Source organism: Ascaphus truei, chromosome 2 (assembly GCF_040206685.1).
Source record: "Ascaphus truei isolate aAscTru1 chromosome 2, aAscTru1.hap1, whole genome shotgun sequence".
Classification (NCBI taxonomy): Eukaryota; Metazoa; Chordata; class Amphibia; order Anura; family Ascaphidae; genus Ascaphus; species Ascaphus truei.
Window position 1 is genome coordinate 413178717 of NC_134484.1, and position 13147 is coordinate 413191863.

The 13147-nt window shown below is 41.2% G+C and overlaps 1 protein-coding gene across 1 annotated transcript in view; it reads left to right on the top strand.

Moving 5' to 3' along the window:
- The window catches only part of MRC1 (mannose receptor C-type 1), a 138083-nt gene that overhangs the window by 13424 nt on the left and 111512 nt on the right, over window positions 1-13147 (top strand). The window contains exon 3 of the mRNA XM_075587513.1: window positions 679-852. Coding sequence (XP_075443628.1) covers window positions 679-852 — 174 coding nt within the window. The remainder of the gene's footprint in view (window positions 1-678; window positions 853-13147) is intronic.

Below are 13147 nucleotides of genomic sequence, written 5' to 3' on the forward strand. Positions count from 1 at the left end.
CACAGATGGCCGGTGGTGTGATTAACAGAGTAGAATGCCTATACCAGCACTGATCACATGGATGTATCTGTGTAGGTATTAGAACGTATAGTGGTGAAAGGTATCGCACTTCCCCAGCACCAATGCGGTCAGTCACTCATTATATATATATATATATATATATATATATATATATATATATATATATACACACACACAGAAAATATGAGGAGCAGTGGATGCAGGGCTCCAAAGGCCGGTCAGAGCAGTTGCCGCCAGGCCCGGCTCGCCCCCACTGCAGGCTTCTATCTCCCTGTCTGTCCCACGCCGAGGTGTCTGAGGCTGACACATGCCAGGTCTCCCTATCACGCCGGTGCGCACCAGAAGCCCAGCTGCCTTCCGGCGCTGACGTCTGAGGACCCGGCACGTGTCAGACACCTCGGCGGGAGACAGGCAGGGAAAGATAAGCCTGCAGCGGGGGAGAGCTGGGCATGGCAGCAACGTCTCTGACAGGCTTCGGGCCCCACCACAGCCACCCTGCGTTCGGAGAGAGGTAATACTGGACACATACATGTCCGGTATTACCTTTAATTTTATACCGGACAAAGGGGTAAAATACCGGGCTAGTTTAATTTGAATATCAATAAAAATGATCATGCGAAAACATCCTAACCATTTCTACACCGTTCTTTTCTTCAGACATTTATACATTACAAGGGAATGCCAATGGTCAACCATGTGTGTTCCCCTTCAAGTTTGAAAACAAATGGTATGCAGGCTGTACTGTGAATGGAAGATCTGATGGAAGGTATTGGTGTGGGACAACTCCAGACTATGACAAAGAGAAGCTATATGGATTCTGCCCATACAAATGTAAGTCCTACAGTCATTCTAGTCATCACATTTGCCCAAATATGCTAATTTCATAAATAATTTAAAACACTAGATGTCATTTAGATATCATCAATAGATGTTTTCCCATTGACTGGAATATTAAAACATATTTTTGTTGCAAAAAAGATTGAAAAAAGACACAAATGTTTTATACTGTATGTTATATATTATATCAAACTGTTTACTAGTAAAGATGTATTGAGATGTACATCTTTTTGTAAAATATATCTCCTGGCAAGACACACGTAGATAAGGCGATTAGCCACAACTGTGTGTCCCTTAGCCACTTCCAAATGACTATTCTTTTTGTTGTCGTTGCATTGCTTATAGTCTTTACTGATATTCCCAATTTACCAGCGCGTTGTTGTCATTTGTCGTTAAAAAAGGATTTGATAGTTATATTGATATTCTGATTTTTGTGTTTTTATTTTTAGGGTGTTTAGTGGATCTAGGCCACTGTTTCTATGCCATATCTGGTTTTATAGAGCCCAGAGGGAGGTCTAATATGATTTTCCATATTTAATTGTGAAAATCCCCCAATAAGCAATGGGCAACAAACATACAACACAGCTGTCTGTGAGTAGGTTTGGTGACTATGCATTTCTTTGACCTGTGCTTGGTTTGAAAAAGCTGTTATATAGCAGGTGTACACGTAACAGGGAACACCACCATTAGGAATTACCTAACTAATGTTTTGTTAGATCTCTATGGACTGTTGTGAATATGCATTAATAGGGGGGTGCCTCTTTTGCATATCATTAGCACTAATGGCTGTATAGATAAATTAATGCCATTTCCGACCTAAAACAGCAGTTAACGCTGCGTTATTGAGCTTTCAAGGTGCACGTTGAAGCTTAACAAGGTGTTAACTTAGGTTAGCGCCTTTATGTCATTAACGAACTTCTGTGGATCTGGGCCTATGAGTGCTCATTTGCATGTTCTTACCCAGAATCCCTGGATGCAGTGGGAGCACTATATGCTGTGTGATTATATGGTAAACATGTTTGAGACATGTGACTGTGCTAATACATGTTCTTTATCATTCTTGTAAACAATTGAAATGTATTTCACTGTATGCTAAAGCTTTGTACACATACAGTGGCGGCCGGGCTGACTCTAATGCGGCCGCCACCGCAGTTTTAAAATAGCGCGGGCGGCGCGTGGGCTGTCTCCGGCCGAAACCGGGCCGGTTTCGGCCGGTTTTCCCGCGCCTCGGGCGCTTTCAATAGTAAGCGCCATTAGCGCTTATCTATTGAAGCGGCCGCCGCGCGGGAAACTCCAATTTTAAATGGAGAACGGACACGCGGCTAGCCCGCTATGATCCCGGCCAGCTCCCGGCAAGCTTTAGACTGAGCTTAGCTGGGACAGTAAGGCTTTGGTCCCGCTGCGTCCGGCGGCGCGGGCTGCCGCGTGCGCCACCAGCCCCTTACCTGCAATCTGTTGGTCCCCGCTGCATCCTCCCTCCGTGGCTCACTACGTGCTGTGACGCGTCAGCCGGGCAGTGGTACCAGAAGGTGGTGTTCTGAAGCGTTGACGCATCACGTGGTGCGCCTGTGAGCCAATGAGGAGGGGAGCAGGGAAGAAACTATGGGAGGAAGGCGGCCTAGTGAGCTGTGTGTGTTTGTCATGGCTTGTTTTTCTTAAACTTTTGGCCGGCTCAGTTTCATTCGGGAGGAGGGAGGAGGGAGGAGGAAGGAGGAAGGAAGAAGGAGGAAGGAGGAAGGAGGAAGGAGGGAGGAGGAAGGAGGGAGGAGGGAGGAGTGAATGCTGAATGCTGAACTCCGTGTGTTGTGTTTTTTTTAGTTTGGCCGACGTCAATCAGAGGGGCACTTCACTAAGCAGGAACTAGTCTGTGTGCGTGTGTTGTTTCACTCTCCCCTCTGCAGACCCACTTCCTATGCAAACACCTTGTGTTAATGCCTGGCTTGTTTGGGAGGGAAAGTGTTTGTGCAAAGATTGACTCAGGGGGGAAAACAAACATATGTTAGTTTGGCCGGTGTCCGTCGTGGCCCCGCCCCCTCGTCCCGTTTTGGCCACGCCCCCCCCCCCCCCCCGCACGCAAAAATGCTCCCTGTGGACCGCAGATAGCATGAAGTGCCTCTCAACCCGCCGCCTGTATGCAGTGCGGGTGCGCTGTCTGAGGCAGCGGGGCCTTAGCCTAACCGTTTGCTCGTCTTGGTCTGTCAGATGATGGCTTTGAGTGATTAAAGTTGGCTGAGTATTATCATAAATTTGATTTTTTTTATTTCAGTAAATAAACCCATAACATTCTATTTACTATTCAAAGTTCACACAAACACTCAGAAAATAGTTCCACGAGTCTCAGAATTGAGGTTCACTACTACACTGTGTGTCACAAAACAGCAAGACCAAATGTATTTTGTCAAAAATGGGGTATGTTTCTTAGTCTGCAAAACAAAGTGAATGTCAAATTTGTAGTACAGGTACCGCTGGTATGAATAAAAAAGTTGCTTGTGGCACAAAACAAGATAAACGTTCAGTGAACACAGCCCACATTGAGCTGTTCCATAAAATTATAGTTTTTCCATTAGATTTTCTTTCCGCTAATGATGCTTTTAATGGACCAAGTTATTTATGCATAAAAGAAAGTTGTAAAATGTAATTTAGTTAAAGTAACTGTCTCTATTTGGATTACAAGAGTTCCCATAATTATTCTACATGTTTGTGAAAACAACTTGAATGGCCCCTTGCTTATCAAAAAAATTGGTCTGAGTTAGTATTAAGCCACCAGTTCTGAAGTATTCCAGTAAGTGTCTGAACTCTTTAAAGCCACTGAAACTGGCTCAAGCTAGCAAATTCTCAGTCCTACTGTAGCATTGCGCTCATTGCAGGCACTTCTATAGCATCAGTAGGATCTCTTCCTCCTCTGGGACAGGGCATTCTGCTGTAGTCAGCCCCACCTAAACCCTAAAGTAATGCAGTTAAGCATATTTGTGAATTCTGTCAGTGATGCATCTACTGCATTCCTTTTGTTCACCACGACCTGCCAGATAGGAACTTTCTCTGCAGCTTTACATTTGGATGATGGATCTAATAATTGCCTAGCATTTCATCCACAAGCATGTGATTTCTCATTATAGAGAACTTCTCCTTCCTCTTCCTACTGTAGATTTTCAAAAGCCCCACCAATTCCTTTTTAGGAGATGGAAAATATATGTTGCAGCACATAAGAATGCATATGAATGGATTCATTGCAGACAAATTGTGTTTGCCTATACTAACCAAAATGTTGGTTTGCCAATTTACAGTATTAAATCACATGGTAACCACACCACGCATCCTTTTTCACTTAATAAACATATCTGAATGAATGTGTACAAGTAATTTTTTTCTAATACTTGCCCCTTTTGAAAACTAGTGAAAGAACACTACAGTAAATATCCCAACAAAATAGATGACCAATTCAACAAAAGTGTAATTTTCAAGGGGAATAGTAGGATTTTTTAGGCACAGAGATTGGAACATGAGTTTTGACGACATGTGCACATACACACTTATTTTTGCCGCAGTTGTATTTGTTATTTTGGGCAGAAAGTTCTAGCATAACATTCCCCATCTGCTCCGGCCATTAACCTTTCACGGATTTCTGTCAACAATGGATCTGGGCACTCCTCTTTATATATTTCCTCTTGGTGTAAATGTCCCAATCAGCAAAATTTCCATCTGCAGTATGTCTTCCTGGGAAACTCCCACTGCACTGAATAATGTTTTAAATGTTGTAGATCCTCTCTCTGAAATACATATGAACACTATTACACCTGTACATAACCACAAACAAAGACATTCAGTGATTACTTCCATTGAGGCAGAATTTAAATGGTTTGTACAAAACCAAATTAGTATTACCCACAGATTCAGGTTGGGTTCATCTCCTTAATATTCTCATCTTCAATTTTGATTTACTTCTCAAACATTGAGCACAAAAAGGGTTTGGATCGGCACTCCTAGTGTTAACCGTGAACAGTGTAAATTCAATGTATTCAATTACCCACCCTGCCTTAATTTTTGATCTTGGTATGTTTGAATATCAAAAGGTGTATTTTTTTTTAACGGTGTGGTGTTAATTGTCTAACAGGCTGATTTATTGGGGGGGAGGGTCATGTGACTGCTTAGATGTATAAATGTAACACCAGTCGAAGGGACGCATTGGCAGGGTAGCATTGGCATCTTAAGAGTGATGCACTTGTTAGCCTGCACAATTTAACCCCCCACCCTTTTACATCTTATCGCACTGCAGCCTCTCCCAACACTGACTGCACACAACTACCCCCCCCCCTCCACAACCCTCACCCACTCAGCCCACTGCAAACCCTGAATAGACCCTAGCATTGCAATGCAGCAAAACATTTGACAAGGAAAAGGCACACCTCTGCTGTTTAGTCTGCACGCACACTTGGATCACAACAGATCCATGCAGCATTACCTACCTCTGGCATAATGAACCTGGTATATACATCAACTTTGTTCTTTCCCGTGGCCTCATGGAAATGTTACTCCCTATATCCACTACAAACTCCTCCCTCCTGGCCCACACCCAAAATCACCATACACCCTGGACTACTCAAAAGCCTTGCACTATCTACTGAATGTTGGTGGAGAACTCTAAAAACCAGCACACCAACCACCGCTCACTCTAATGGCAAACACCACAAATGTACAACTTGCAAACAACTACTCAAATTTCTACTCATACTGTTACTCTCTTTAGCAGGTGATATTGAACCTAACCCAGGCCTTCCCATTTCAACTTTGTCCCATACCCCTGAGAATACCCCCTTCAAATTCCAAAAAGGGCTATCTGACGCTCATATAAATATGCGGAGCCTGCTGCCCAAACTGGATGAACTAAGGGCATGGTGCCTTATGCATAAACCAAAAGCCATCATTCTCACAGAAACATGGCTAATCCCTTAAACTCCTGACGCAAATATTGCCATTCAGGGATACTCCATTTCTAGGAGAGATAGGTCAAAGAGAGGAGGAGGGGTGTTATTTTATATTGCAGACACCTTACAATTTACACTGTTAAATTGCCCCCCAAACCCACCCTCTTTTGAAATCCTAGTTGGCAGAAACTGCCTCCCTTTTTCTAAGCCCATCTTGCTTGCTGGCATCTACCGCCCGCTACAATCCCTGACTGATATCACCCAGTTTCTTGGCTCCATTTCCTCTCTGAATGAGAAGAGGGAGCTGCTAGTTCTTGGGGATTTCAAATTCAATTGGCTTGACCCTAAAAACCACAAAATCCAGATACAAATCATGTCACTTAACCTATCGCAACTCAATTCTCAACCCACACGGACAAACCTGAAATCGCATAACCATTCCTTGCTAGACTGGATTCTCTCCTCAAATTCCAGCAGAATTCAATCCTCTGGCATCCTTTCTGACATTTTCAGTGACCATGCAATTGTGTACTGTGTAAGAAAAATGAAACTGCCCCAATCAAGCTTTAAAGTCCTCCTCACTAGAACATTTAGAAACTTTAATCCACAACAGTTTCAGGCTGACCTTACCAACTGCCCTTGGCACAGAATCGATTTAATTCCCGACCCTAATTCTGCGCTGGACTATTTCCAATCCGAGTTCTTAAAACTCTGTGATACCCATGCTCCACTGCGCAGAATAAGGGTACGGGGGGTCCACCTTCCTTGGGTTACAACTGACCTTTTAGCCCTCTACCAGTTCAGGGATGCCTTGTGGAAAAGCTACAAAATAACTGGCACTACAAGGATCTCAATCACTACAGATGCCTGCGGAACATGTGCACAAGACAAACAAGATATGCAAAAGCACAATATTACTCTGACAATCTCCTCCAGAATACATCAAACCCAGCTAACTTCTGGAAGGTTATCAACAATACAGTATATTCCAGCCTTCTAACCATCAACAACCAAGTAATATCACTAAGGGGGATATTACTCTGACAAACCCCACTGACATTGCAAATGCATTCAATGATTACTTCGTGGTGTGTGCTACTAAATTATTACCGAAACGCAACATGAACCACAAACATGAATCTCATCCTGGGAGTACCCCTATAGCCCCACCCCCTCCCAACACTGCCCACAATTTTCAATTTGGCCCAGTATCCGAAGAGGAGATTACACAAATGCTCCTCAAATTAAAACTAAGCAGCCAATGTGGACCCGACTTACTATAATCTAAGTTCTTAAGACTTGGTGCCCCAGCCATTGCAAAACCAATTGCTTCCATAGTCAACTCTATCCTGTCTGCAGGCCATATCCCCAAGACCTGGAAAACTGCCAGAGTTGTCCCAATCTTCAAAAGTGGGGACAAAAACACTGTCTCAAACTACAGGCCAATCTCTCTTCTCCCAATACTATCCAAAGTCATGGACAAATGTGTCCACTCCCAATTAAGCGATTTCTACACCAAGACAAATTTCCCTAGCCAATTCCAATCTGGCTTCCGCCCCAAACACTCCACCGTAACTACCCTGCGAAAAGTTTGCAATGAAATTCCAGTGTGGAATGGAACTGGGACAACTCACTGGTGCAATATTCCTAGATTTTGCAAAGGCTTTTGATACTGTTGATCATTCTATCCTGTTTAACAAACTCCAGAGCTCTGGAATAGGGAAGCATGCTTTAAACTGGTCTCAGGCCTACCTATCAGGTAGATCCCAACATGTGTCCATCTCAGGCTCTAACTCCAACCCCCTGGATATCACCTGTGGTGTCCCGCAAGGCTCTGTTCTGGGGTCACTGAACCACACTGGAGAGATGCTGGGAATTGCTATTGCACAGAAAAGATTTTGCTTTACAAGACCGGATCATCTGGCTATCATTACTGTATATGTGAGACTACTAGAGACATTTACTGTTTACATGGAAGTTTGGTCAGGCAGGAGAACAGATGCCATTGTTAAATGGATTTTGATCATTGCAACCCAGATATTAGTATGCAGATACTACAGCATAGTAAATGGCAACCAGTGTGATTTGTTTTTTATAAACGGTCATGAAAAGTTCCAGAAACAGCTATTATAATCTCTATGTTGCTGCGCTTTGTCCTTTTGTGGGATCATTGGTAAAGCATGTGTCTACGTGATGCAATCAGTGCTATTCTTGCTTTGGTTTTACTAATTAAACACAAAACAATAATGATGCCAATAATATTACTTTTAATTATGGCGACTACCTTTATTTACCTTGATAAATAGGCAACATGTCCCTATTATTATTAGATTATTGTTTTTATCTAGTATCTAATTTTTCACCAAAGCACATTATCGATGAAATGCTTTATTTGTTGATTGTTGTTAAACTAAGACATAAAACAGAGCCCAAGCAACACTCTTGAAGTGGAGAATGGGCACTGAGGCAGAGTGCCCCCTGGTAACATGCACTCGCTGATTGAAAGTGTGTAGCCGGAAGTATGTAGTGAAGTATACAGGGGAAATCTGATTGCCGTTATTTGGAGTCAGGAAGGAATGTATTTTTCCCCTTATGAGAGATCATTGGATGATCTTTCATTGGGGGGTTTTGTTTTTGTTTTCCTTACTCTGGATAAATATACTATAAATACAAATATAGGATATGTATCTGTCGTCTAAATTTAGCATGGGTTGAACTTGGTGGACATATGTGTTTTTTCAATCTCATCTACAGAGTAACTATGTAACATTTTTATTATAGTGGTGTAAGAATATTTCCCACCGGTAGTTCCATAAAATTGTGAGCTGTTTTTCAAACCTTGGCAACAATTACTGTACTTTGTTGCCAACACTTGCGCAAACATGCAACATTTTCAGATGATTCCTTCCACTTGTGTCTAATCGGTAACTGCATTATTACAAACTATTCCCACTCATTCACACAGGTATGGTAAAGTTTACGGTATGCTATTCACCCATTCAAATACAGTGCTTTTGTAAGGAGGACTATATATTATAGTCACTGTTGCAGCTAATTGTATTTATTATAATTCAGCTCAGATTCTGTTTAATGGTTTAAAGTAATCTAATCTGTAATCAGATATATAAACATTTATTTATATTTCTTAATCATTTATTACTAAGCTCTATTTTGAATTGAGAGCCTACAATTGATTAGATTAGTCTGGTTCGATTGTCCTTTTTTTCCTATTAATATTTCGCCAATGCTTTAGGCTGCGCTTATGGTGCCCGGCGACGCGACGTCGCGCCAAAACAAATACATTGGATGCGTTGCATGTGCATATAGTAAGCGTGATGGTGACGGAGCTACAAAATAATTGGAAACCATTGCAATTTGATTTTGGGAGAGACAGTCACCACATGTGACTGTCTCTACAGCAATCACAGAGCGCCTATGGCACTCTGCCCGCCCCCTTCGTGACATCACTGGCCTTGTCGCCAGCGACGTCGCTCAAAACCTAACTGCAACGGGTGACGTCATCGGTCATGTCGCCGGCACTATACACGCGGCCTTACCAATGATCCCACAAAAGGACAAAGCGCAGCAAAATAGAAATTACAATAACCAACGCTGCTTCTGGAACTATTCATGAGAATTTCTTTGACTTGAGCACAAGGTATAAAGACAATCTGGGCAAATGACAGAAAGGAATTTGAAAACTGATGTTATGTTTTATGACAAAGGAAAATGAGGAAGTGACCCAAAGGTCTAAAAGTCTTGCACTACAAAACCAGAGATCCAAAGGCAGCAAGCTACAAAGAATTTCAGCAAAATGACTTGCTTCCTTTTCCTGTTCTCCTGATAGCTCACATACAAAACTGTCAAGATTAAATTGGAGGAAGAGGTTCACAATAAACAATAGCCAAACCGAAGAAAAAAATCATTTGACATGTCAGAAAGTCATCAAGAGTTTCCTTTCTGCTCTGACATGGACTAGATAACTGGCAGCAACGACAAAACATGCCCGTTTAGTTTGACTAGAAATGACACTGCTGAGATTGCTGCATAAAATAATTAGGATTACTATTTTTCAGGCCCGTTTGGAGTCTCTCCTTGATGGTATTCACATTTGTTTTATGTTGTCAGCATATATTTTCAACATACTGTATTCTTACTTTGTACATTTGTTATCATATTGTAATTCTGTAAATATTTGTAAAAGGCCCTAATAGAGCAGGATTGCAGATTTACGCCATGAAAAGGAAATCTATCCATTTTTTTAATGATCTATACACATAGTTAAGGATCTATTTATTAGTATCATAGCTGCAATACGAGAGTAAAATTGGTTAAAAATACAGCACCAGATATAGTAAATAAAATAAAAATTCCAATGGGATATCAAGGGGCCTCCCGCCTTTGATACATTTATTGCTGTTTTTTTGCACCGGTTTACCAGTTTTGCCCCGTTTTTGTTGTAGTTTATATGGTTTATATGCAATAGAGAAATTAGAGAGAAAAAGGAGGAAAGGAGTAATTTGTAATGTCAGCAATGTTGTTCTTCCCCTTCATAAGGAATGCCTTATTTACTAATATAATTATATGCAACTTATTGCTATTGCCTTAACGTTATTGCCCTAGCTAACAGATGTTATATATAATGCTATGCATTTTACGGGAGCCGGGTGTGATGTCATAGCCACGCCCACCTGTCGCTCACAGCACAGCACAGACCATACACACAAAAAGTGTGATTCATGTGCACGAGCATTAGCACACTCGAGCGCGCTAACTATAAAACAAGCCTTAGACTCCTTCTTGGAGCTGTCTGAAATATGATTTGAAGAATACCCCCACACCCCAGAAACGTTGTCCCCCATGTTTGAATCCCTGTTTGTTAGTCTTACCTAGATATAACTATTTTTGTTGCTCACTCTACTTGCTCTCTGCATTCGCCTTTAGGTACTGTAGATCATCTGTCTATGAAGCATCAGATATGGGCACTTTGCTGATGGATGGATGAATATGTCTTTGTATTTACCTTTTACATGGAATTATTGATATCATAGCATCCATTTTTATTATCTGTCTGTAATATTGTAATTTTTTTATATTAAAGAACAATATTTTTAGTATTTACTTACCTCTTGTGTTGAATTCTGTATGAGTGCTGGGAACTATTTATATTGTATTTTGATATTTGTGATTCAGGGAGATCTAGGGGTCCCTTTTTGTTCCCTTTGCACCACATCATTGACTATTTTCCCTTGATGATACATATGTGGTGCTGTCTTACCAGTTTGTATGTACATAATCACCTAAGGGATTTGCATCATGCAAACTGCTTTTCTGGCCAAGCTGTGTTCGTTGAACATCATTGTTTTCTCTAAGCACTGCTTAATTGAAAGGAGTAGTTCACCCTTGGCTCCCCCTTTTTTTTACTTGGGGGCAAGCAGTGGGTGCAGGAAGCTTAACTGCAATAATTTCAGCTCTGTGGACCCCCTGGTTCCTAAGATATGTCCTGGGAAAGGTGCAGTTACTTCCTGGTATTTAAAGTTGCAGTTCAAGCAATATCCTACATGTGTTTTTTTTTTTAATATATATATAAATAAATCAGTTCTGTACTGAGAGAAACTACTTGTAGCATTTAAAAAAAACAATTGTTAAATACATTTTTAATGTATTACAATGTAACAAGCCATTTTTGTTTCTATAGCAACCATTTCCAAAGTCACATCCCCTTCCTCTTCTGAGACAGGCTCTGGCTCTTGAGCCCTGCCCTCTGTCTAGCAGTGCACCAATTGTATCTAGTAACTGCTGGTCACATGATCTGCCACACAGAACTTTACTTCATGGGTACTGTTTTGCAGCAATAACTGAATAAAACAACCCAGAGCAAAGCGATCGATTACAGGAGAACGGATCGATCAGCAATTTAGCTGATCACTTGTCAGTATGCAGATTGTAATCCTGCAAATATTAAATGGAAAAAAAATAAAATACATTTCAACAGCAGCTTGAACTGCAGTTTTAAATCTGTGTCCACGAGCCAATAGGAAGCCGCAAAGGATTGAGGTGTTGTTTCCTTTTGGCCCATGTAATACAGAAGATTGATACCACCATTTGTTTCCCAAGGAGGGGAGTCGGGGTGTCCCCCGGACCTCAAATTAACACAGTTCAGCTCCAGAGACCTCTGGCTTTTCATCCATTTAAACAAAGGGGGACAGTAAATGTTCCTCTCATTGATCTATTTTCCTTCTCTTGATTTTAATATGTCTCTCTTTGCTGGGACTGTTTGGTAGACTGCGCAAAAAAGCCATTCAAATGGACTTCTGCTGAATCACGTACATCCCATGTTCAGGAATATGGCTTTATATATTCTTCTGTTCTCTTACTTCTTGTAGACATTGGGCCATATTTACCAAGTGCTGGAGAGTATTTGGTGGAATATCATTGCTAGTAAAGTTATTAATTTAAGTAGATGGACCATAAATTGGCTTAGGGACCATAACATATCTTAAGGCATATCACCGCTTAGAGAATATAGATCAAAAAAACTTTAAATATAAAGCAACATAGTGGGAAACATGGAACCGTAATGGTGCAATCAATAACCTCTTCAAGAGGATGATCTTCTATAAAACCTGCAGGACTGTTAATGAACCCCAGATTAAAACTGAACTGTTTGTAGGGATTAAACCATATGAAACATTCTCTTGTGAATAATAGCAAAGCACCTGAAAAACAGTCCTGTTGGGTGTCTGAATAATGCCCACCAACAAAGGACGGGGAGGAAAGGAAAGAGGAACTATGGAGCCCCATGTAAGAGGAGCACTACAATCTCCTAATCCTAGTCAGTCCGCACACCTCACAACATAAAGTAGTATATAATGATTTAAATGACACACTGTCCCGTGTGTGAATACAGAGAGTATAACAGTTGTATAGCATCACAGGCAGTGTGAGCGTAATCACAATACCAGTTCCCTGGGTGTTCTGACTCCTGGCTTGCTTCTGCATTGAAGGGGAACAAAAATCGGAAAGGATGGATGTTTGATAATAAACATCTAAATGGCATATAGGTTGGAGAGCATATCCCATGTATATGTACACATGTCTAAGGACTAAGCTGTAATTGCGATAGCTAAGGGATAAAAAAAAAAGGCCCAAACCGCATAATAGATACTAACCATATATTTGACACTACTGTAACTTGAAACTAAAAAGTAATAGATACAGGTTAAACAGACACTTTAAGAAATGTATCAATTCCAAGTCCGTATTGATGCCTGTGGGAACCAGTGTATCTAATGAAAAGATCAAAAACATTTCTTGTCTAAGTAGTTTTTTTTATCTATCTCCTCCTTGGTGTGGTATGGGGACAT